This window comes from Canis lupus, chromosome 19 (assembly GCF_003254725.2).
Source record: "Canis lupus dingo isolate Sandy chromosome 19, ASM325472v2, whole genome shotgun sequence".
Lineage (NCBI taxonomy): Eukaryota > Metazoa > Chordata > Mammalia > Carnivora > Canidae > Canis > Canis lupus.
The window spans coordinates 38,866,325-38,892,870 of NC_064261.1; the positions used below are offsets into that span (position 1 = coordinate 38,866,325).

The 26,546-nt window shown below is 38.6% G+C and overlaps 2 protein-coding genes across 13 annotated transcripts in view; one reads left to right on the forward strand and one right to left on the reverse strand.

Moving 5' to 3' along the window:
- The window catches only part of RAB3GAP1 (RAB3 GTPase activating protein catalytic subunit 1), a 143,972-nt gene extending 127,102 nt beyond the window's left edge, over window positions 1–16,870 (forward strand). For 3 of the 7 annotated variants that reach the window (XR_003129266.2, XR_003129270.2, XM_025430520.2), the window contains one exon: window positions 16,126–16,870. Coding sequence is in view for 4 of the 7 variants with exons in the window: in XM_025430520.2 (XP_025286305.1) it covers window positions 16,126–16,188 (63 nt within the window). In the remaining 3 variants the exon portion in view is untranslated. Of the gene's footprint in view, window positions 1–5,809; window positions 5,919–16,125 lie in introns of all 7 variants that reach the window. The other 4 variants (XR_004807040.1, XM_035702248.1, XM_035702249.1 and 1 more) reach the window with 4 other exon arrangements.
- Window positions 13,713–26,546, reverse strand: part of ZRANB3 (zinc finger RANBP2-type containing 3) — a 297,959-nt gene continuing 285,125 nt past the window's right edge. For 4 of the 6 annotated variants that reach the window (XM_025430464.3, XM_025430474.3, XM_025430454.3 and 1 more), the window contains 4 exons: window positions 20,606–20,716; window positions 19,193–19,595; window positions 16,364–16,495; window positions 13,713–14,569 (listed from right to left, as the gene is read on the reverse strand). In XM_025430464.3, the coding sequence (XP_025286249.1) occupies window positions 14,471–14,569; window positions 16,364–16,495; window positions 19,193–19,595; window positions 20,606–20,716 (745 nt within the window). In that variant the 3' untranslated portion in view covers window positions 13,713–14,470. Of the gene's footprint in view, window positions 14,600–16,363; window positions 16,496–16,867; window positions 17,041–19,192; window positions 19,596–20,605; window positions 20,717–26,546 lie in introns of those variants that run through there. The other 2 variants (XM_049097189.1, XM_025430483.3) reach the window with 2 other exon arrangements.

The following is a 26,546-nucleotide window of genomic DNA, read 5'->3' on the forward strand; positions in this document are numbered from 1 at the left end:
ACCGCTGAGCCACCCGGGCTGCCCAAGTTTCAGATATATAATTCAACCTCTGTACTCATTACAAAGTTTAGTTACTATCCATCATGATTCATCTGACCCTCTGTCCATTTCTCCTACCCTCTAAATCCCCTTACCCCTGTGAACCGGCAATCTATTCTGTGTTTACATCTTTGCTTTTATTTTGTTATGTTTGTTTGTGTTGTGTTGTTTGAAATTCCACAAATGAGTGACATTGTACTGTTTTTTTCTTTCCCCTTCTGACTTCCTTCATTTAACATAATACCCGCAAGGCCCATCCATGTGCTTGCAAATGGTCAGATCTCTCTCTCTTTTTTATGGCTGAGTAGTATTCCATTGTATATATACATAATACTTTCTTTATGCATTTATCCATCCATAGGCATTTTAGGTTGTTCCCATATCTTGGCTATTGTAAATAATGCTGCTCCAAATATCAGAATACATCTTTTCGAATTAGTGTTTTTGTATTCTTTGGATACATACCAAGAAGTGGGCAGCTGGATCATATGGCAGTTCTATGGTAAATGTTTAGAGGAATCTCCATATTGTTTTCCATAGTGGCTATACCAATGTACATTCCTGTCCGAAGAATATGAAGGCTCTCTTTTCTACACAGCCTCACCAACATTTGTTGTCTTTTTGATGATAATAAAGTAATATCTCACTGTGGTTTAATTTGCATTTCCCTAATAATTAGCGATGCCTAACATCTTTTTTAAAAATTATTTATTTATTTATTTATGATAGTCACACAGAGAGAGGCAGAGACATAGGCAGAGGGAGAAGCAGGCTCCATGCACCGGGAGCCCGACGTGGGATTCGATCCCGGGTCTCCAGGATCGCGCCCTGGGCCAAAGGCAGGCGCTAAACCGCTGTGCCACCTAGGGATCCCCCTAACATCTTTTCAAGTGTTGGTTAGCCACCTGTATGTCTTCTCTGGAAAAATGTCTATTCAGGTCCCCTGTCCATTTTTTAAAATATTCTGTTTGGCTTTTTTTGGTGGTTAAACTGTATGAGTTATCTTTATAGTTTGGAATATTAACCCCTTGTTGGATATTTGATTTGCAGATAACATCTCCCATTCTGCAGGTTGCCTTTTCAGTTTGCTGATGGCTTCCTTTGCTGTGCAGAGACATTGTAACCCTATTTGTTTAGTTTTGATTTTGTTTCCCTATATTTGAAGTCAGAACCAGAAAAGCATTACTAAGAATGGGGTAAAAAACTGTGTATATTTTCTTGTAGGAATTTTATGGTTTCACGTCTTACATTCAAGTCTTTAATCCATTTTGAATTAATTTTTGTGTATGGTAGAAGACAGTGGTTTTGTTCTATTCTTTTCATGTGGCTGTCTGATTTCCCCAGCACCATTTATTGAAAAGACTGTCCTATCTACATTGTGTATTCTTGGTGCCTTTGTCATAAATTATGTGTATATATGTGGGTTTATTTATTTATGAGGTATCACTTCTGTTCAGCTGATCTGTGTGTCCATTTTTATGCCAATGTTGGTTGATTGATTGATTGATTGATTGATTTATATTTATGATAGTCACAGAGAGAGAGAGAGAGAGAGACAGAGGCAGAGACACAGGCAGAGGGAGAAGCAGGCTCCATGCACCGGGAGCCCGACGTGGGATTCGATCCCGGGTCTCCAGGATCGCGCCCTGGGCCAAAGGCAGGCGCCAAACCGCTGCGCCACCCAGGGATCCCGCCAATGTTGTTTTGATTATTATACCTTTGTAACACAGTTTCAAATTAGGGTTTGTGATACCTCCATGTTTGTTCTTGTTTCTCAAGATTGCTCTGGCTATTGGGGATCTTTTGTGGTTCTATACAAATTTTTGAGTTGTTTGTTCTGTGAAAAATGCCACTGAAATTTTTATGGGGATTGCTTTGGTGGGGGTATAGACATTTTAACAATATATTTTTTTAAGATTTTATTGATTGATTGGAGAGAGAGGGGGAAAGAGCAAGGGAGAGAGAGCAAGCAAGCACAAGAGCAGCAGAGGGAGAAGCAGACTCCCTGCTGAGTGGGGAGCCCAATGTGGGTCTCGATCCCAGGACAATGGGATCATGACCTGAGCCAAAGGCAGACATAGACCCTTAACTGACTGAGCCACCCAGGCACCCACATTTTAACAATATTGATTCTTCCAACCCATAAGCACAGAATATCTTTCAGTTTATTTGTTCCTTATCAGTATCTCATAGTTTTCAGTTTATAGGTCTTTCACCTCCTTGGTTAAATTTGTTGCTATGTATTTTATTCTTTTTGGTGAAATTATAAATACGGTCATTTCCTTAATTTCTATTTCTTTCTTTTTTAAATTGTATTTATTTATTCATGATACACACACACACACACACACACACACACACACACACACACAGAGGGGGGTGGGGGCAGAGACACAGGCAGAGGGAGAAGTAGGCTCCATGCAGGGAACCCGACACAGGACTCAATCCTGGGACTCCAGGATCATGCCATGGGCCAAAGGCAGGCGCCAAACTGCTGAGCCACCCAGGGATCCCCTTTAATTTCTATTTCTGATAGTACATTATTATTATTTAAAAACACCACAGATTTCTGTATAATGATTTTGTATCCTGCAACTTTACCAAATTTATTCATTAGTTATAACAGTATTTTGGTGGAGTCTTCATGGTTTTCTATTTATGTCATCTACATGTCATCTACAAATATTGACAGTTTTACTTCTTCCTTTCTAATTTGGATGACTTTGATTTCTTTTTCATATCCAATTACTGTAGCTAGGAATTAAAATATGTTGAATAAAAGTGGCAGGAGTAAGTATCCTTATCTGGTTCCTGATCTTAGAGGAAAATCTTTCACCTTTCACCAATGAGTATAAAGTTAGCTGTGGTTTTGTCTCATATAGGCTTTCTTACATTGAGGTATATTCCCATGTTGTTGGGAGTTTTTATCATAAATGAATGTTGAATTTTGTCAAATTCTTTTTCTGCATCTATTGAGATGATCATATAATTTTTGCCTTTCATTTGGTAAATGTGGTGTATAACGTCAAAAAATTTACAGATGTTCAAACAACCTTGCATCCTTGGAGCAAATCCCATTGGATCATGGTATATAATCCTTTTAATGTATTGTTCAATTCTTTTTGCTAATATTTTGTTGAGTATTTTTGCATCAATGTTCATTAAGAATATTGGCCTCTAATTTTCTTTTTTTGGTGTTATTTTTATCTGGTTTTAATATCAGGGTAATGCTTGCTGTATAAAATGAGTTGGGGAGCATTCCCTCCTCTCCTCTTTGTTGTTTAGATGACTTTGAGAAGGATAAGTATTTAATCTTTTTTTTTTAAGATTTTTATTTATTTATTAATGAGAGAGAGAGAGCACGTCAAAGACATAGGCAGAGGGAGAAGCAGGCTCCATGTAGGGAGCCTGACATGGGACTTGATCCTGGATCTCCAGGATCAGGCCCTGGGCTGAAGGCGGAGCTAAACCGCTGAGCCACCCGGCTGCCCTGAATCTTCTTGGAATGTTTGGTAGAATTCACCAGTGAAGCCATGTGGTCCTAGACCTTTGTTTTTTGGGGAGGTTTTGTAATTACTTATTTAATCTCATTACTAGTAATCAGTCTCTTCAAATTTTGTTTCTTTATGATTCAGTCTTAGAAGATGCATGTTTCTGGGAATTTTCCCCTTTCTTTTAGGTTGTCCAGTTTGATGATGTGAAATTGTTCATCTTTTATGATCCTTTGTATTTCTGTGGTATCAGTTGTAACTTTTCCTCTTTCATTTCTGATTTTATTTGACCCTTCCTTTTTTGTGTTGGTTACTCTAGATAAAGGTTTGTGAATTTTGTTTATCTTTACAAAGAATCAGCTCTTAGTTTCAATAATATTTTTTAAAAAAAGATTTACTTACTTATTTTAGAAAGAGAGCATGTTAACAGGGGGAGGGGTAGACGGAGAGGGAGAAAGAGCAGAAGCCTCACTGAGCATGGAGCTGAAGTGGGAATTGATCCCAAGTCCCTGATATCAAAACTCGAGCTGAAATCAAGGGTCAGATGCCTAACCAACTGAGCCCCCAAACCACCCCTTCATTGATATTTTCTTTTGTTTTAAGTTTCTATTTCATTTATTACCACTCTGATCGTTATTTCCTTCCTTCTACTAACTTTAAGCTTTATTTGTTCTTACTTTTCAAGTTCCTTTTGGTGTATATATTTTTTTGAGAATTTTCTTGCTTCTTGAGGTAAGGCTGTATTGCTGTGAAGTTCCCTCTTAAATCTGCTTTTGCTATATCCTAAAGATTCTGGGCTGTCCTATCTTTTACAATTGTCTTCATTATTTAAAAAAAATCAAAGAAGAATTTTCTTTGAAGAAAAAAGAGAATTCTTCTTTGATTTTTTTTTTTTTTTGTGACTCACTGGTTGTTCAGTAGTGTGTTGTTTAATCTCCATCATATTTTGATGTTTCTTCCAGTTTTTTTTTTTTTTTTTTTTTGTACATGATTTCTAGTTTCATACCATTGTGGTCAGAGAAGATGGTGCTTATGATTTCAATCTTCTTAAATTTACTGGAATGTTTCTTTGTGGCCTAATGATGTGATCTATCCTGGAGAATGTCCCATGTGCACTTGAGAAGAATGTGTATTCTCTTGCTTTTGGACGGACTGTTCTGTATGTATCTGTTAAGTACATTTGGTCATTTGGTCAAATGTGTATTTATGGTTAACTTTTTAAATTGATTTTCTGTCTGGTTAATTGATTCACTGATGTAAGTGGGATGTTAACATCCCCTATTATTGCATTGTTGTCAGTTTTTCCTTTTGGTTATGTTAATTTTTGCTTGATATATTTTGTTGATCTTATGGGGTATATGTGCGTGTGTGTGTAAACATTATATATGCTTGATGGATTGACTCCTTTATTATGAAATGCCCTTCTTTGTCTTTATTAATCTTTGTTTTAAAGTCTATTTTGTTTGGTATGAGTATAGCTGCATGAACTTTCTTTTCATTTCTATTTGCATGGAATATCTTTCTCAATCTCTTCATTCAGTCTTAGTGTGCCTTCTAAAGTCTCTTTTAGGCAGCATATTGATAGGTCTTGTATTTTTATTCACTGAGCCAGTCTGTGTCTTTTGATTGGAATATTTAGTCCATTTATATTTAAAAGAATTGTAGGTAAGTATGTACCTATTTCCATTCTGCAAAGTGCCATTTTGTTCATTGTTTTCTGGCTTAATAGTTCTTCACTCTTCCTTTTTTCCTTCTTACCTTGGGTTTGATGGCTTTAGTGTGATATGAGGTTTAGAATCCTTTCTTATTTTCATTTGTGCATTTGTATTTACTGTGAATTTTTGCCTTGTGGTTACCATGAGTCTCACACATGATCCTAGGTATATAACAGTTGGTTTTTCAACAGTTGGTTGAATACATTCCAGACCCTTATATTTTTACTCACTCCTAATGATTCATATTTTTGATGTCAAATTTTACATCTTTTTATATATCCCTTACCTAATTATTGTAATTTAAATTTACTACTCTTGGTTTTTAATATTCACACTTCCTTTATAAATAATTGATCCATTACCTTTACTATATATTTATCTTTTCCACTGAGATTTTTATTTTTGTTATTTTTTTTTGTTATTAATTAATACAATTTCTTTTCAGCTCAAAGAGGTCTCTATAACATTTCTTGTAAGGCCAATCTAGTGGTGATAAACTTCTTCAGCTTTTTCTTTCTGGAAAACTTTTAAAAAAATTAAAATTTTTTTTTTTATTTTTTTAAGTAGGCCTTACACCTGGCATGGAGCCCTACATAGGGCTTGAACTCATGATGTCAAGATCAAGATGTGAACTGAGATCAAGGTTGGATGCTCAACTGACTAAGCCACTCAGGTACCCCTGGAAACTCCTGATATCTCCTTTAATTATGAATAACCATGCTGAGTAGTGAGTTCTTGATTGGAATTTTTTTCCTTTCAGCACTTTGAATATATCGTGCCACTCTCCTTTGGCCTGCAAGTTTTTGCTTAGAAATATGCTGAAAGCCTTTACATGAAAAGTTGTTTTCCTCTTGCTGCTTTTCAGATTCTCTTTAACTTTTGCCATTGCATTTATGTGTCTTGGTATGGATATCTTGGGGTTCATTTTATCTGGGAGTTTTTGGACTTCTTGGACCTGGATACCTGTTTCCTTCCCTAAATTAAATTGGGAAGTTTTCAGGTACTATTTCTTTAAAAATTTTTTTGGGCCCATTCTCTCTTCTCCTTTCAGGAACCCTATAATGTGAATGTGTATATTACACTTGATGTTGTCCTAATGTTCCCATAAGGAATCTTCCTTTTTAAAAAATTATTGTTCTTTTTGCTGCTCTGTCCAGTGTGATTTCCATTGCTTTCTCTTCCAGTTTGCTAGTCAGTTCTTCTTTTTCATCTAGTCTGTTGTTGAACCCCTCTAGTTTGGGTATTATATTCTTTAGCTCTGTAACTTATGTGTATAGGTTTCTTATATTTGTCTCTTTGTTAAAAATCTTTTTTTTTTTAAAATTTCATTTATTCATTCATGAGAGACACAGAAAGAGAGAAAGACAGAGACAGAGACATAGGCAGAAGGAGAAGTGGCTCCTTACAGGGAGCCGGATGCGGGACTCAATCCCGGAACTCTAAGATCACGCCCTGAGCTGCAGGTAGATGCTCAACCACTGAGCAACCCGGTGTCCCTCTTTGTTGAAGATCTATGGTGTTCATTCATTTTTCTCCTGAGTTTAGTGAACAACTTTTATGCCCATTCCATTGAAGTCTTTATCAAGTAGACTGCTTATCTCCATTTCATTAATATATTTTTCTGAGGTTTTGTCTTGTTTCTTTCATTTGGATTATCTTCCTCTGCCTCCTGTGTCTGGCTCTTTGTTTATTTGTGTATATTTAGGGAAGAAGTTCTCTCTCTCTCAGACTTGAAGGAAAGTACTCACTGGAAGACTGGGGATGTTGCACTCTGTTGTTTATGCCATGCCCTGGGGTGGAAGCCTGCCAAGCTCTCTCTCTCTTTCTTGAATGTTACAGTCCTGTGGAGCCAAGAAATACAACCCCAACCCCCCACCCTGAGCCAGTGCCAGATGTTCAAGAAGTATTGCCTATGCAGAGTGTGTTCACTTTTTTGGGTCTGATTGGCTGTAGACCATGGTGGATAAGCACCAGACTGGGGAGAGCTTATCTAGTGGATGTGGCAAAGCAAGGTCTCCCATGGAGTTGGGTTGGCCTTGGATAAACCTACTGGTGGGTTGGGGGCCTTAGTGGATGAGCACTGTCCTAGTGGATGAGCTCATCCTAGTGGATGAGCACTGTTAGGGTTGAGTCCACGTGTCAGGTCTCATGGGGTGCAGGCATGATGGATAAGCATTGGGCTGGATCTGGTAGGGCAGGGCCACAGGACATGGGGGGACCACACTAATGAGGAAGTGGCATGAATAAGGAAGATGATGAGCACCAAAAATGGCACTGGCCAGCACAGGGCTAGCAAGGAAGGAGAAAAAATTAAAAAGTCATCTGCCAGCACCTCTCTTTGCAGAGATCTATACTCAACCCCTCCCCTTCTGGTATGCTCCCTAAGAAAGAGCCCAGCTTCTTCTCAAACTACTGCCTCTGCATTGGGACTTGTAGCAAGTGAGTCTGTGTGTCAGTCCTTGAAGAGCAGAATCTCTTTCTTACAGTCCTCTGGCTCTCCTGGACCTTAGTTCTGCTGATCTCAATGACAGTTGTTTTGGGGGCTTTTCTTTTCAGTGTAGGTCCCACAGATGGGATGCTTGATGTGGAGCTCAAACCCTTTGTTCCTCAGAGAGGAGCTGTGAGTTTGTGATATCCTTCCCTCTTGTGGGTTGATGCACTGGTCAGGTGGGGGGGGGGGTGGTGCTGGCAAGAGCACTTCTCTGCCCCTCCCACTAGTTCCTAGTTGGGTTTCTCTTTTTTCTGCCCCGTGTTGTAGCTGTTCTATAAGTCTTTTGGTCTTTTTTTTTTTTTTGGTCTTTTGGTCTTTTTGGAGAGAATTAGTCTATATGTGTCTGTAACTTTGGTGTGTCCATGGGAGGAAGTGAGCCCAAGATCTCTTCCTATGCTGCCATCTTGGAACCCCTCCAGGATTTGTCTTTTTAAAAACTGAATAATACTGATTATAGACACCTACTACACTTTCTTTATCCATTTATCTGTCAACAGACATTTAGGTTGTTTCCACACCTTAACTATTCTGAATAAAGCTGCAAGAAATGTGTACAGAGATTTCTTGGAGATAGTGGTTTTATTCACTTTGGATATATATGGAGTAGGTTGATTGTGGTCTCATATGGTAGTTCTACTTTTGGTTTCTTGAGGAACCAACCCATTTCCATAGTGGAAAATTACCAATTTACATCCCCACCAATAGTACATAGGGTTCCTTTTTCTCCACATCTTCACTGGCATTTATTATCTTTTATCTTGATAGTAGTCAATCTGACCAGCGTGATGTGGTATCTCATTGTGGTTTCAATTTGCATTTCCTTGATGATTAGTGATACTGGCCATTTTACGCATTCTTTGGAAAAATGTCTATTCTGGTCTGTCCATTTTTAAATTGGGTAATTTTTTTTGGTGTTGATTTGCATGAGTTCCTTATATATTTTGGATATTAATTTCTTACTGAATATATTTTCTCTTTTTGTAGGTTGTCTTTTCATTTTGCTGATAGTTTCCTTACTTTATAGAAGCTTTTAAGTTTTATATAGTCCCACTTATTTTTGCTTTTGTTGCTCTTGATGTCAAATGCAAAAGACGTAGTCAAGAATGCTATCAAGGAGCTCACCTCCTCTTTTTTTATAAGTATAGTTGACATATGTTATATTAGCTTGAAATGTACAACATAGTGATTCATCAGTTCAATACATTATGCAGTGTTCACACCACAATAAGTGTAGTTACCATCTTTCACTATACAAAATTATTTTATTATTATTATTGACAGTATTCCCTGTGCTGTATTTTCCATTTCCGTAATTTATTTTATAAGTGGAGGTTTGTACTTCTTAATCCCCTCATGTATTTTGCCTCTTTCTTCCTTAGGCAGCAATCAGTTTGTTCTCTATTTAAGAGTCTGTTTCTGGTTTGTTTGGTTTTGGTTTGGTTTTTTAGATTTCATATATAAGTGAAAATATATGTTGTCTTTTTTTTTCTGACTTCTATAATGTACCATAATACCTTCTAGGTCCATCCATATTGTCAGGAATGGCAAAGTTTCGTTCTTTTTTAATATCTGAGTAATATTCCATTGTATATCTATATCTTAGATCTATATCTTCTTTATTCATATACTGATGGAACCCCTCCATCAGTATGGGTCGCTTCCATATCTTGGCTATTGTAAATTATGCTGCAGTAAACACAGGGGCACATAGATCTTTTCAAATTTGTGTTTCTATTTTCTTTGGGTAAACACATAGCACTGGAATCACTGAATCATGTTATTTCCATTTTTAATTTTCAAGAAACCTCTATCTATTTTCAATAGTGAATGTACCAGTTTGCCTTCCCACCAACAGTGCATGCGGGTTCCTTTTTCTCCACATCCTTGTCAACACTTGTTATTTTGTGTCTTTTTGATATTAGTCATTCTGACTGATGTGAAGTATTATCTCATTGTGGTTTTGATTTGCATTTTCCTGATGATTAGTGATGAGCATCTTTTTATATGTCTGTTTGCATCTGTATTGTCTTCGTTAGGAAAATGTCTCTTCAAGTTATCTCTTACTGGATTTTTTTTTTTTTTTTTTGGTGTTGAGTTATATGAGTTGCTTATACATTTTGGATATTAACCCCTATAGGATAGATTATCTGCACATATATTCTCCATTCCATAGTTTGCGTTTTGTTGATGGTTTACTTTGCTGTGCATAAACTTTTTATTTTGACGTAATCCCACTAGTTCATTTTGCTTTTGTTTCTCTTGCCTTAGACAGATCTAAAAAAGTGTTGCTATGGCTAGGTGTCAGAGAAAAAACAGCCTGTGCTCTCTTCTAGGATTTTAATGGTTTCAGGTCTCTCATTTAGGTCTTTAATCCATTCTGTTTATTTTTGTGTATGGTATAAGAAAGTGGTCCAGTTTCATTCTCTTCCATGTAGCTATTCTGTTTCCCCAATAGAGGAAACCCATTTAATAGAGACTATCTTTTCCCTATTGCATATTCCTGCCTCCTTTGTCATAGGTTAATTGACCATATATGTGTAGGTTTATTTCTGGGCTCTCTATTCTGTTCCATTGATCTATGTGTCTATTTCTATGTCAGCACCATATTGTTTTGATTACTAGAGATTTGTAGTATATCTTGAAACGTGGAATTGTGATACTTCCATCTTTCATCCACCACTCGTCTCACGTCTGACAAGCATCTTTTTGACCATTACTTTGAACTTTTTTTTTAAAGATGGCATTTAAGACCATGCACCTTTTATTTATTAAAGTTTTTATTTATTTATTCATGAGAGATGGAAAGAAAGAGACATAGACAGGGGGAGAAGCAGGCTTCCTAGGGGGAGCCCAATGCAGGATTTGATCCCAGGACCCCAGGATCACGACCAGAGCTGAAGGCAGACGCTCAGCCTCTGAACCACTCAGGCACCCTACTTTGAACTCTTTATCAGATAGATTGGTGATCCCCATTTCAATTAAGTTTTGTCTCTTTTTTTGTTTGGAGGATATTCCTCTGTGTTTATTTTGTTTTAGTTTCTGTGTTTGTTTGAATGAATTAGGCAAAACAGCCACCTCTCCCATTCTGGATGACTGGACTTGTATAGAAATATCCCTGGTGTAGACTCTGTGTATGGCTGGTGGATTTGGCTGGCTGGTTAGGGGGTGTGGTCTGAGAAAATTCCCTGGGCAGTGTAAACTAGGGCCCCTCAGGTAAGGTGGCTGGAGCTAAAGCAGACATAGAGCAAGGTCTCTGGGTGTTCCACAAAGGAGTGCCCTAATGGGATAGCTGGAATTGAAGAGGGCATGGGCTGGGTGATCCCAGGGAATTTTGTGCTTGGAGCATCCTGGAGGGATGGTGTGGCCTAGGGGCCCCAGGGCACTCCACACAGTGGGCCCTGGTGAATTGGCTGGAGCTAAAATAGGTGGAGGCCTGGGGTGTCCTGGAGTGCTTTGTGCCTGTATTATCTTGGTTAGTTGGCTGCAGCTGTAATGGGCACACTAAAAGAGTGACCTGGGGTGTACTGTGTTGGGCCCACCTTGGTGGACAACTGGAGCTTGGTCAGATATGTGTGTGTGGGGGCCGCCTTAGGGGGATGTCAGGCTGGTGTGGGCTAGGGGCCTGGTATTTGGTAATGCGGCAGGCTGGCTAGAGTGCTGGAACTTAGGGCCTGTCTATGCCGTCAAGGTGAAGGTTGAATATAAGCAGTGGTACTCGCACCTCTGATTTTGGATAAAGTTCTAGAAGTTCTTTCAATTTTGCTGAATACTCTAGGGTTAGTTCAGTGATAATCTAGTTGCCTTGTGAACTGCTGCTTTTTTCCCCATGCCCCAGCATGGGTCCCTCCATGCTATCCCTTCCCACTGCAGTTTACATCAGGGTTGGGTTTCCCATCATTACCATGTCTCTGTTTCTCCTGCTATTCCCCACATGGTCTCTCTAACCTCTGTTGTACAGAAGCTGTTCAATCAGTCATTTCTTCTGCAGGAGGAATTGCTCTATATGCAGGTATAGTTTTGCTGTGTCTGTGGAGGGAGGTAAGTTAATGGTCTTCCTAGCCACTGTCTCAGACCTAAATGTTTCCTGTTTTCTTCGAGGAGTTTTATTGTTTCATGTCTTACATTCAAGTCTTTAATCAATTTTGAGTTGATTTGTATATATGGTATAAAGTAGGGGGTCCAGTTTCATTCTTTTGCATGTGGCTGTCCAGCTTTCCCATCACCATTTATTGAAGAGACTATCCTTTTTCCATTATATAGCCTGGCTCATTGACTGAAAGTCAGTTGACTCTAAATTTTTTTAAAAGGGTGGAGGCACTTGGGTGTCTCAGTTGGTTAAATGGCCAACTCTTGATTTTGGCTCAGGTTTGGGAGATGGAGCCTGGCATAAGGCTTCATGCTCAGGGGGGAGGAGTCTACTTGAGGATTCTCTCTCTCCCTCTGCCCTTCCCCTTGTGCTCTCTGTCTCTAAAATAAAATAAATCTTTTTTAAAAATATTTTATTTATTTATTAACGAGAGAGAGAGAGAGAGGCAGAGACACAGGCAGAGGGAGAAGCAGGCTCCCTGCGGGGAGCCCGATATGGAACTCGATCCCTGGTCTCCAGGATCATACCCTGGGCTGAAGGTGGCGCTAAACTGCTGAGCCACCCAGGCTGCCCAATAAAATAAATTTTTAAGAAACAAAGAAAAATCAGTTGAAGATATATGCATGGTTTTATTTTTTGCTATGTTCTTCCATTGATCTATGGGTTTGTTTTTATAGCAATACCATGTTTTGATTACTCAGCTTTGTAATATAGTGAAATCCAGAAGATTGATTCCTTCAGCTTTGTTCTTCTTTCTCAAGATTTCTTTGCTATTTGGGGGTCTTTTCTGATTCCAACAAATTTTAGAATTTTTTTTCTATTTCTATGAAAGATGCCATTGGAATATTTACTGGGATTATACTGCATCTACATATTTCTTTGGGTAATATGGACTTTTTTTTAATAATATAAAGTCTTCCCATCCATAAAAACAGAATTATCTTTCCGTATTTCTTTTTCAGTTTTTTTTTCCATCATAGTCTGGTAGTTTTGGTGTACATATCTTTCATCTCCTTAGTTAAATGTATTCCTAAGTATTTTATTCTTTTTGATGCTTTAGTGGTATTTTTATTTGGTTGGGATTTTGAAATCTGGCAAAAAGACCATTTTCATGGGTCATTTCATTTCAAACCATCATTCATTTACTACATCTGAGAACTTTGTTCCTAGAACTGCCACCTTAGTTTAATCTAAAGAGGTAACTGCCACTGACACCTGACCTACTTAGACCTAAGTCTCACTCGCAAACACCCCATGCGGGAGGAAAAGCAGCCTGCTGGTTTCTCGGTTTCTCAGCTCTCAGCTGTGAGGAATCCTAGGTTACCCTGGCAATGAGGCAGAAAACTGCAAACAGCCTGACCAGCAAAGCAGAAAGGAGGCAAAAGAAAGCCCGACCTAATTTATAAAATTAACAGTACTATTTGATTTCATACAATAAAATAGTTATGAACTTTAAGAACCCTGATGGATAATTCATGATCTGATAATCTTTCTAAAAATAAGCCCTCTACATTGTGTAACATCAGGTACTAATTAAAATTGTAAAGTGCTCAAATAAATAAATGAAATTTACACCCAAACAGTATTTACAAACAGGCCTCTCATGAATGTAATTCTTCCCTGAACGTGTATTTTGTGTAGTCCTCTTTCCTCTCATGACTGACATTCTGCAGGATTATACCTGGTTTTGTTTCATTGCCATGCTTTTATTTTTGAATATCATTGACACATTAGCATTACCACTGTATTTTTAAACTTATATCTCCATCTGATCATGCTTTAGTATAAGGTGTTTTATCATCCTCACTGCTTCTAAAAAAGATACCAGGAATACACTTTTAGTAAGACAGGATTTTAGAAACAAAAATGATAACCAGGAGACAAAGGAAGCTTTTGACAGTGAGCCTAGTTTTATGCATTAAAATAAACTAACAAACTTACTGAAAAATGTTTAAGGGGCATTTTACATTTTATGTTTTCAGTTTTTAAATATTTTAAACAATTACGTAAGCTAGAACCCTGATTTGTCTACCAATACCATAGGGACAATTAGCTTATTTTCAGAGGTAACTTTTCAATAAGGATAATTTGCTAAGAAATAAAACAAATAGGGTGACACTCAAAATGTGAACCCGAAGCCCATTTTGGAGGCAGTCAGTAAGCAAGAGTCTCTCTCGCATACTAACCAGGATATTCATACTTGACCCCGAATTCTTGAATGATTGGCCTCCAAAATTTCCCTTGCAGTTTTCCAGTGTTCCGCTTCTACACATAGCAATTCAGAACCAATACTAATCCAGTGGCATTTTGCAAGTAATTGAGAGTATATTTTTCAAATACAATCTATGCATAATACCATGATTGCGGTACTGCAGGGGGAAATGAAAGCTTAACCAAACCTTACTGAAACATAATTGAGAGTCTGCCTGAAATCAAGAAGATCACAGAAATATTTAGTATTGTGTCTCAGTTTGTGTTAAGTACTTTCAAAAGGTATTGAACACTAAAAGCATATAATATAAAAGGGAAAGTTGAATTCTTGATTTTTGCTCTGAACATTTTCACTCAATATAAGAAACATGAAAAAAAATGTGTTCAGTTCCTCCACACGTAAACCATTTGTCATCCATTTAAAAATTTTTATACTTCATTTCTTTACCAAAAATCTTGTGATATCTGATCCATGCTTTGATGCTAGATATTGTCTTCTCCCCTGGCTTCTTTCCTTAGCTTGTCTGGCAGTTCTCTAAAAGTTAAAAAATATACAAGTGTACACCTGTTAGGAAAAGAGTCCTGGTTTCAGAATCTCAAAAACTTTTCTGTATTTCATCACATCCACTTCCCAGTGCTTTGCCCTTAGGGTGGACACCAAGCCACAAGCAGAGGACTCTAGGAGCTCTGCTAAGTGCTCTGAGGTCCTAAGTTCCCTTAGGACCAGATGCTTTGGAGGAAGGATTTTCTCACCAGTGAGACTGTGAATCCCTCAATCAGTGACTACAGGATGCCCTGATTCTCCTTATTGAAGTGATGGCATATATACGGTGTCTTGTGATTTCTCACAAAGGGGTGTGTGTAAGGCCTACCTGCTTCCTATTCTGTGGGCTCAGAAGCCACTCCCAAGCCAATGCAGAAAAACAAAATGAGGTAGATCAAAAATGGAATTCTTCTGCTATCCCCACAAATAAAATTTCTCATGTGAACCTAAAATGATTATAGAAAGGATGGGTTTTCCTTTTGCTCTCTCTTAATTCTCCTATAGGCTTGAATGTGCTAATAATTTTCACAGCTGAGAATCAGAGGACTTTTTCCCCAGCTGAAGTTCATGTAAATATGAAGTTATCCAGTTGGATGGGGTGGGGAGAAAAAAGAGGGTTAAAACTAAAAATAAAACAAAATAAACCCCTTATATTACAAGATCCTATTTATGTAAAAATTCTATTTGTGAATACTGAAATAAGGCTAAGAGTGCTTATACAACATGAACACTGGCAAAGGATCTGAACAGTTTTCAAAAGTGTAAATAACTGATGAGCATTTTTTAAAAACCTCAGTGTCTTTGGTAAACAAAATAGTGGCAGGCCATTATTCTCCCTCGGCGGAGTGGAAAGACAGTAGTAGAATACAGTCCTTTGGAAAACAGCTTGAAGGTGAATTCCTACTACATGATTCCGACTCCATGATTTTATATCTGAGAATCTATCTTAAGGAACAACCTCCAAAAGTAAAGAATAGTGTGTAAACGGAAAATATAAACAACTTCAATGCTGATCAGTATGGGAATGGCTAAATAAACTATAGTAGACATATATATACTCAGTAGAATAATGTGTAGCCATTTTGGATGATAAACATGAATGCTTATCATGGGAACATGGGAAAATGTTTAAATCTTGCCATGATTGTAAGAAAAGCAAGATACAAATTTATATATTGAATGTATGCTTCTTTCTAAGAAAATTTTAATCAGGAGATCCTTTAGCTAGATGGCCTGTTAAAAATTCATCTTAGTTGTTTAATAATACTGTTATATTTTTCCCTCCTGCTTTAAACTACAGGTAATTGCTCAAAAGGGTGCCAAGATGAACAGGTTTTGCATTTTGGCCAGGAGTGTAATGGTTGCATGTTCAACTGAGTTGGTCCTAGAAAGAATTTATTAATGTTCTCTGACATTTTAGAGAACATTAACAAATTAGAACATTAGCTGCAAATGCAAACATATGTTAGTGCCCCCGGTCAGTAGTCTTTAAAGTTGATGGTGTGGGTCTCTTCAATATTGTGTGAGTTACATTAATTTTCTTCTAGGTGGTGGTGACAATTTCCTGTCCTAAAATGAATTCAAAGGAAAGCTACTTCTCTTCTCTCTGAGACTGAGAACTTACATCAGCCTCGAGAGGAAACTCAGGTGATGAGGGGAAAAAAGGCATCTCGCATCCCGGACAAGGGATACAGATTCATCCACTCAGCCTCCCACTCCTATATACACACTTTTCTACTTGCTGTTCCAGGATGAAGACACATGGGTTTGTAGAGCCCCACTCACCTCTCTGTGACACAGTGTGCAGAGGGTCTGCAGGTTGTCCAGGGAGCACTGTCCTCCTCCACCGGACACAGGCTTGATGTGGTCCACCTGCCAGAAATGCCCTTCTCCTGGGTTTCTTATCATTTCATTAAGCTGCAGTAAGAACACAAGATCAGCACTTTTCAATATACGCTGTGGGAACTGTTGGTTTTGCCTGGTGCAATCATGTTTATACAGCAAAATCACAGTGAAAAATACATTAGGATGGCTTTTTATAGCTTTTATTGTGAATAGGAAAAAAGCCTCTAGGTTAGCAATTTGAAAGCAATAAAATATGTTTCTGAAAAAGTTCTTTTTCCCTTACCTAACCCATTTTGAAAAAATTACAAGCAAGTATAAAATACCAAGACTCCTGACATATTGGGAAAAATTACTTGCTTCTGCACCTTTGAGCTAGTTTAGATAGTCACTAAAAGAAAATTATGAAAAGAATAAGATCGGACTAGAAATAAAAACTTCTGAATATTACTGAGTCAAATAATTTTTAATTATTGACCTAAGTTCATTTGTTACTATAAACAGTGAAAGTTTAATATTAGCAGCTGTCACCCGGAACCTTTATGCGATTCATCTGGGAACCTCCCCAGTTCCATGGATTGGAATGAAGTTTCTATGATAGACCTCTATCATTGGCATATCTGGAATAAACAAAGATGTGCACGTAAAGCAGCGTTATTTAGGCTGGCTCACATGTATACACTTTATATTTTATCTGTGATGACCTACATTAAAATGGGATGTATTTTAACATTTTGCCCGAGGCAGTAAAACCAGCTCATTGCACAGCATTGCAGTTTTTTCAGTATGATAAAGAGGAGTATGAAGCTTATTTTTATTGGCATGGTCTTGGACAAGGACGAAATTAAAATCAGCTGTGTGCTGTGGGCCATGGGAACCTGTGTCATAGTTCTAAAGCACTTTGTTAGACATGTGGAGGCAGAGGGACCTGATCAGCAGTGCCCAGCCCGAGAGAAGCTCCGAGAGGCAGCAAGCTGGAGTGGTAAACTGTCCAGCTGAGGCTGGCATTGTTAGAAGCAGTTACAAATGGCAGTCTTGTGCATCAAGAAAATGACTCGTTCTTAGGAAAACAAAATCCATTTTGTCTGCTTTTTGTGACCAATTCTTTTGCTCTCAAGTCTCTCCTCTGATGGACTCTAATCCAGATGTCCTTCTTTATTCCTCCTAGTAATTCCCTGACCAATCACTTGGGGTCAGTCTTCAACATCTTGAATTTAACTCTTAAAACAATCACTCCCTCTCTGGCTGATCCTCCCCAATATGAACCCTGTGGTGCTCCCTAGCCTTGGAGCACTTTTGCTTTAGTAGACTATGTTATAACTTCTGCATTCCTGGACAGGCTGCTTTCAAGAAGTCCTTGAGTTCTTTCACTGTGTGTCTTCTGGAAGACTCTGCTCTGAGGCAGCAGACAGTAAATGCAGTCTGGCTGACACCCCTGGGATGGGTACAGTGTGTCCCTCACCAATTAGACAAAAGGATATTTCAGGAACTCTGGGTATCATGAAGGAAATAGTGTATTTCCCTAGCTCTCAAAGTCATGCTAATTCATCTTTGCAGAGATGCTTAATTAATTCCATCATTATTTGGTGGTTTTAGGCAAGTAAAAATGTCTGATTTGACCAACTGGCAGAAATTTATCCATTATTTTAGTGGGAGAGAATGGCTCAGGAGAGATTTTTTAAAATTAAGGATACTACAGAATTATATATTTAGTTCTAGTTTGAAACTTAGAACTGATTAGATCACAACATTAGATACCAGTTGAGTTTTGGAAATAATGGCAAATATTGATGACTGTTTTCTAAAAATAATATATTTTTAAATAAATTGCTCTGCTAAAATTACATTTTATAATGAGATGAACAGAAATATTTTCTTCTCATTGTAATAACTACATTCTGGGGTTATCTGTTTGTCTCTTGTCATTCAATACTAACATCAGGAAAAGTGGAACAGTGAGACCATAGGTACTTCTTGATGGAATGTATCATCTGTTAAGATCTCTTCCCAAAATAATTTAATCAGAATCTAATTAAGCCACTATATCTAATAACTATTATTCTGGAATCAGGGGGATAGGGAAACATGTCAAATAATACCATGAGGATACAGGAAGACAAATCCATAATGTGGGAAATCCTACAGGCAAATGATCCAGTTTCTTGAACAATCAATGGTATAAAAAAAGGGATGGGGTGATATTATAGATTAATTGGAGCATAAGAGATGTAATGAACAAAAGCAGTGTGTGGGTCATATTGTGTTCCTAATTTGAACAACTGCAAAAAGACATTTTGAGACACTTAACTGACTGAGCCACCTAGGTGCCTTACTTTAAAAAAGAAAAGAAAATGTCTGGAATTTGCTTTAAAATAATTCTAGGAGAGGGTCATCTGGGTTGCTCAGTGGTTGTGCATCTGCTTTTGGCTCGGGACGTGATCCTGGGGTCCTGGGATCGAGTCCCGCATCACGCTCCCCACGGGGAACCTGTTTCTCCCTCTGCCTATGTCTCTGTCTCTATGTGTCTCTCAGGAATAAATGAATAAAATCTTTAAAAAAATAATTCTAGGAGAAAAAAAGAACTGAGATGAGAAATGAAAACGAAGGCAAAGTATTGATAACTGTTCAAGTTGGGTGATGGGTCTGTGGGTTGATTATGCTACTTTCGTATGTACATTTTCAGAAACTGCCATATTAAAAAGTTTTTTAAAAAGTGAGTATTCATCACTCAGTACAATGAGGCCTTCTATCAGCCACATGGTTATAATTTACCTGTTCTAATGGGAGCTTTGAGATCCAGGTAATGTCCAGAAGATTCTTCCTCTGACTTTTTGGGGCATCTCTCAGACATAAAAACAGTTCTTGTGCATTCACATTACATAGCTGACACACACCGTGTTCAATTTCAAATACTTTGGCTCGCAGGTAATTGTTATTAGATCGAATCCAAAACTCTTCCTGACATTTCACAGAGCAAAACCGTGAATCCCAAGCGTTCACTTTACACTCTTGCTTAGTTTGGCAAGTGGGTTGCTGACAGCGAAGGCAAAGTGGATTTCCTTCATTATCCACAGCTTGCAGATAGCCTTTGGATATAGAAGGCTTCACAGTGAGATCGGCTTGGGCTATGCAGGGATTTAGAAATGGGACACACACTCCGTCATCAAGGAACTTTCTAGAATTGAGCAAAACATGGAATAAGTAGCAAACACTTACACTAGTAAATAGTCACTGCATCATATAATGAACAGTCTTCAAAGTTTCAATACTGATAAACAGTAAATGTAGGACCCCCAGATACTGTGATTCGGCATGGAAACAAAACAGCTATAGTCAGCACTTGAAGCCCCATGCCAAATAAAGGAAAGAATGGTGTGTTAAAAAAAAAAAAGCAATTTGAATAAAAATATGCTGCCTCTCTTGGGAATTTAGATATCTTCAAGTTAAACAATCAGACTTTGAAATATCTGGAGAAGTAGGAAAATGAGAAGTTAGAAAATGCTTCTTCAGGCTGGGAAAAGACAGCTGAATATAAGACTCCACCTGAAGTTGGGGCCACCATGCTCTGCTGTGAGGCCACACACCTCGGCAGGACAGAGAGGCCATTACGAAGGCTTCCATGATGTCCTCTGGCAGCCCCTGCTGGCCTCCAGCAAACAGTCACACCCATAGAGTGACACAGCCAAGGTGCTAAGTGTTTTTAGGAACTAGGACATTAGACTTGCTAAATATGTGCCTCCTACAGGTAAACTCAGATTTGACTGAATTAAAATGAGAAATGACACATGACAGGACATGCACTCAATTTATTAAAAGGAAAAGGTACATTACTCAATTATGTTGAAAAGTCCTACATGGAATTACAACAACTGCTTCCTATTTTCCGTGACTATTAGAAGTGTTAAAAGAAAAACTCCTTGTGATCAAAAGAGATTATGATTGGGAACATCTAGTGTCTTTGGGTGAGTCACCTGGTCTACCTGGTCTCAGGGTCCTTCTGATTTCTAAGGTGAGGACATCCTATTCCTCACAGGGTTGCTGGGAGGATGGAGGAGCTACCGTATTGTGAAAGCTCTTTCTGACCTATAAGCAGCCACATCAAGGTAAAGTAAGAGCATAAATACAAATACAGAAATTTAAAGGAGTACATGTAGTATCACTATGTCCTCGTTAATGAAACCTTACTGTGTAGAAGGATCTCGTGGTCCAGACTCCTTTGTGATCAGACGGACATGGCCCCCATCCTTCTTCACCTTGTCCAGTGAGGCCACAGCAACATCTTCTTTGGTAATGTATCTAAAACAATGACATGCTAATAAGTAGATTTCCTCTCTCACCTCTAAGATTGTCTCTATTTCATGCTCACATTCCTCCTTGTAAAAGCAAGAGAAGAGGCAAGACAGGAGTCTTCATGGTGCTGATACTAACATTAATTAGGGAATATTTCCTACCTTTCCACTGGCCTCCAAGTGTGTAAAATATATCTCTGTTCCAAATTGGTTTTCTCAAGATTTACTTTTCTAAGACATTGAAGAGTCAATCAGTATCCTTTAGACCAGTTTTCACTTAGGGGACAAAAGGTGTGGGTGTAGGAATAAGAAACTATCAAATACATGCATAACTGACAGCTATGAATAAACAGCTTGCCCAGCTGCTTCCGAGAATCTCTCACTGCATGTTTACCCCTCAGGAGGGATCCTCAAATCACCTTGATCAGTTCTAACAGTGTAGCAGCATACTCGGGTACAGTGATTCTCTTTTTAGTTAACTAGGTTCCATCACATCTTCTATAATCTTAAGGCTATTTCCATTATTATCAGCCATACAGGGCTTATGGAATCTTCCACTGAAATAAAGCCAGTCTTGATGTGGGATTCAGAACCTTATTACACAACACTATCGATACCACACAATGGTTTAGGGACTGGAAATAAAGAGGAAAGCTATTCCAATTAAAGGTGACGGGGGAATTTAAGTAGGTAAAATGCAATTACCCAATTAATTCCTTCTAATTAGCATGGCCCACTTTCTCTGGTAGTTTACACTTATTGTAGTTTTTTTCTTTTTTAATTAGTTTAAACATGAATTTCTTCATATTTTCAAGTACTTCTTAATTTGGTGTCTTGACAATAAAATTAAAGTTAAATCACGATGGAATTGTGCAATTGTGGGTAAAATGTTAGAAATTAGCTTTTCTATTAAAGTAGATTTAATAATTAACAGATTTGCTTCTTTTTATAAACTTAGTTTTTTGACTAGGTGATATATGTACATATATCAAAACTCAAAAGGCATGTAGTGGTGTATATGGTGAAGAGCAAGTTTACCGCCCATCCCCATTGCCTACCCCAAAGTTATCTCTATGACCAGTTTTTGATACATCCTTTTAGAAGTAATTCTTTTCTGTGTATAGGTTATACCTTTTATTTTTTATTGACACATAATTCACATGCCATAAAACTTATAAAGTTTATATTTCAGTACATTCTAGTTTATTCACAAGGTTCTCCACCATCACCACTAATTCCAGAACATTTTCATCATCCCAAAAAGAAACCTGTACTTATTTGCAGTCACTCCTCATTATATTTTTTATTTTTAAAAACAAATGGTAGCACAAAATACTAATCTCCACTTTGTTCTTTCTACCTACACATACACCTCTGAGACCTTTCCGTATCAGTACACATGGGCTGCCCTATTTTTTTTAATGATTGCATGTTATTCCATTATTTGAATAAACCATATGTTTAATCAGTTTTGATTAATGGCATTTAGGCTGTTCTAGTCTCTATCAAAACAATGCTGTGATATCCCTATACATATTTCTACACATTAAACACATGGTAAGTAAATTTTCTGGAAGCAGAATTGCTGAATTGCTGGGTCAGAGGTCTTGGGTGCTTTAAATCTGGATAGATTTTGACTCATTGTTCTCTCCCTTGGGTCTGCTGGCAATTCAGGAGAGGACCTGTTTTCTCACACTTAAACTAGCACAAGATATGTCAGTTAAAAACATCTCTGCTAATGGTGATATACATCTCATTATAGCTTTAAATCTGCACTTTTCCTATTAAGAGTGCCTCTCTTTTCATATATTTGAATTTCTACTGGTGTGTTGTTCTGAAGCAAAAGAAAAAAGGAATCACAGCAAATTCTTTCAGAATTCTCTAACTTGCCCTTTTGGTTCCTAAATTTCCCACGTCCCCCTACTCCCCAATTCTTCAACCATTTTATTCCCTTGACAAAAGCACTTCACTAAAGTATTTCAGTGGATTCTAATGAACTCAAACACTGCCTGGCTTTGAGGGGCAAGGGGATATTAAGCCTTGCCTCAGGTATTATTCAATGTTTAAAAGCTTAGAAACCTAATTCAGTAACTTTAAAAGATGCTGAGAAATCTATTCAGAGACTTAAGAACTAAAAATAACTTTTTTCCTACAAGAGATTTAAGCACAAAATTTTGAAACCACAAGAAACAGATCAATCAGCCCCAAAGCGGGAGGTTGGCAACTTTTCAAACACAGTTGTGAGTTACCAACATTTAATTTTCCAGTGAGGTTTGCTGGGAAGTTGATGTAAGTATACCACCTCTCAAAAGGATTATGGCAAATCCCAATTTTCACAAATAGGGAGGGAGAATATTGTCTACTAAAGTAATTCCTGGATGGGGAAGTCTTTGGAAGATGGCAAATTTTGCAAGAAAAGAAGAGTGTGTGGGAAGTGGCCCACAACAGTGAAAAAAACAGTGCTGGGCTCTAGGTGCTGACTTGCTTCGGGGGTCAAAATAAACCCCTGGCATCATAAACCTAACAGGGCCCCAAGGGAAGCAGGCCTGCCTCTGACTTACGGGAACTCAGAAACAGTACCTGGTGATGATCTTGGCTTCCACTCACATTTAAGACTGAGCTACTCAAAAGCTAATTGCAAATTCTGAGGTTGGATGGGTCCTGTGAACTGGTGGATGCCACTATAGGATAATCTGGCTGGAGATCTAGTCACTGCTTAAAATTAGTATCCATGTGTCTTTATTCTAAGGCCATTCTGTTTTTGTTTTTTGTTTTTTTCTTCAGAGAAGAATCCTCTAATTTTCTGCTAGGAAGTAAAATGTGGTTTCTAGTATGTTGGAGTGGAGAAACTGGAAGTGGAGAAAGGGGCCCGAGAAGTGCTGGTTTCCAATGTAACGCCTCTCCCTTTATCTCCACTAAGCCTGGTGTTTCCAAGGCCGATGTCTCTCTGGTTCAGTTTTCAGTAGAAAGTAAACTGGTAGGACAGCGGGAGGCGAGGCATCCACTGTCCACCCGCTCCTCATACAGACTTCCAATCAGTGCTGTTGTGTAGCCTGATCTTTCACACTTGCTTTCAGAGACAGTTACTCCAAGTCTGGGACTTGCTGGGGTTGTCCAGCAAGAACCCGCACACTTCCCTGAAGCACACCCCTCAGCAGGTACACAGCTTTCGTTCTCATGGCTCTTTATGCTAAGTCCATCTGCCTGGAGCCCTCCCTCATTCCTTCTATCTCTGATCAGTGGCCAAGGTCTCCAGATCTACATCCTAACACCTCTCTTCATCTTTCTTCCCTTCCCATGGCTCCTAATAGTCTCTTGCATGGGAGGCAGTATCTTAACCATCTATCTCTAGCATTCCTGTCTCTGGAATGCAGTGCATCACTTCTCTAGGTCGTGTTGTAAAGGAACTTTGCAGATGTAATTAGGGTTACTAATCAGCCGACCTTAAGAAAGGGAGCATTGGGCAGCCCAGGTGGCTCAGTGGTTTAGCACTGCCTTCGGCCCAGGGCATGATCCTGGAGACCCTGGGATCGAGTCCTGCATCAGGCTCCCTGCATGGAGCCTGCTTCTCTCTCTGCCTGTGTCTCTGCCTCACTCTCTCTCTCTGTGTCTCTCGTAAATAAATAAAATCTAAAAAAAAAAAAAAAAAAAAAAAAAGAAGAAGAAAGAAAGGGAGCAATTCTAAGCACAAGAAGGACTTGACACACCATTGCTGGCCCTGAGGTGTAGGAGCCCCTGTGCTAGAATAGAAAGAAGCCTCAAGAAGCTAAGGGCAGTCCCAACCCTCAGCAAGAAAAACCCAAGTCCTATAATCACAGGGAACTGAGTTCTGGTAACAACCTGAATGAGGGTGGAAAAGGATTCTTTCCAGACTCTCAGTGAGAGTCCATCCAGCCAACACCTTGAATTCAGCTTTATAAAATCCAGAGAAGAGAAAGGAGTTGAGCTATCTCAGACTTCTGATGTACAGAACTGTTGATTTTCTGTTTCTGATTTTCTGATGAATTTCTGTTGATTTCAGCTGCTGAGTTTGTGGTGATGTGTTAAGGCAGCAATAGAAAGCTAATGCAGGCTGCCTCCCCACTTCAAGTCCACCCATTTGATCTCCTAACTGCAGCCAGAACTGCTCAAAGACACAAATCTGAATACTGACTATGCTGCTTACCACACATTTTAGCTTTAATATATCATCTACATAAAATGTTATAGACAATGCCGTGTGTCTGACTTTGATTTATATTGATTTCATGACTTTTGCTTTTATACCTGATGGGCCACCTTTCTCAGGTGGTTCTTTTAAGTTATCATCTATGTGTGATGGGAAGGAAATAATGCCACAAGTCTAGAAATGGCTGGAGTGGGCTGTAAATTTAGTTAAGAAGGAAATTAAGGTCATGCAAGAGAAGACCAATAGTTCAACTAAGACAGTGGTAATGACAATGAGAAAACGTAGGAAATTGGAAGAAGTACTAAGAGAAACAGCATAGGCATCATGCTTTTTGTTACACATGAGTGGATATCTGTAGTGCAAGGGTGTGTGCGTGTGTGTGTATTTATACGTATCAACACACACATATATTTTAAATATTTTTTTTTTTTAGTATAAAGTAACACATGGGAGAAATTTAAGCAGTACGGAAGAGTTTAGGTGAGTCCCAAACTGGCAGCTCACGGACAAATCCAACTAGTCAAAGGCCTTTAATTGATTCACATAGTATTTTACTTTTTAATCTGAATTTGAATGACTTCAGATGGGGTAGGCACTCTCCAGTTTGCCATACTTCTCCCGGCCCCCCACCTCAATCTTCTCTGGTTTTACACTTGATCTCATTTGTTCATTTATGGTTCCTGCTTTACTTTTAGTCATATGAGTTTGTGATCCAGGCCTCAAGTACCAAGTCCCTACCATCTCCACAAATCCCCTTTTACGTGGTCTACAACAAGATCCCTCATCAGGGGTACTACTGAGGTTTCAAAGCAGGTAGCTGTTTGGGAGTGCAGTTCTGTTCACTGTAGGATTTTCAGCAGTATCTCAGGCCTCTAGCCACTAAATGCTCCATGGTTGTATCCCCTAATCGTAACACACTAAAAGGTCTCCTAACATTGCCATCCTGGAGGGTAAAACTGCCCCCAGCTCAGAACCATCGTCTTAGAGAAACCTCTGGTAAGAGTTTCTAGGGCACTTCCAGGCACTTTCTTTTTCTTTTTCTTTTTTTTTCTTCCAGGCACTTTCTATGTCATAACAGCAATTACATATATCTGTATCTCCAGCCTTTTTTTATACTTCTTTCTACTCTTAATAATGTATCACAAGTATCATTCTCTATTCTCACATATGAATATACCATATGCCACATTTTGCAACAGCTGAGGGATTTTTCACTGTATAGGGATATAAGCTATATGATCAACTGCAATCTCTCACTTACTGATGGACATTTTTCACCTGTGTGCATGGAAAAGGCTAGAGATCATAAACTGAGGGGGTGTGAGGATAAAGACACAGTACTGGTGTGTGGAAACAGCTGGAGCTCCAGGGGCTTGTGCTGCCATGTGGCCGTTCAGTTTGGTCCTTGGTGATCTCTTCCAAGCAGGAGCCGGGCAAAGAATAGCTGACTGAGCATCACCGCTTCATGATGAGGAAAGAGTCTACAGAGAAGGGGGCCCGAGGTCCCACAAGGGGGATACATGGACGGGGCAGAGATGATTATGATGCCAAGAAAGGAAAGTGAGTTTAGATTAGTTTAGATTAGATTTAGATTAGATTTGGATTAGGTTAGAAAGAAACCTGTAATGATTAAGGTAAAACACTTACAGAAGGACACACCTAACCTTTC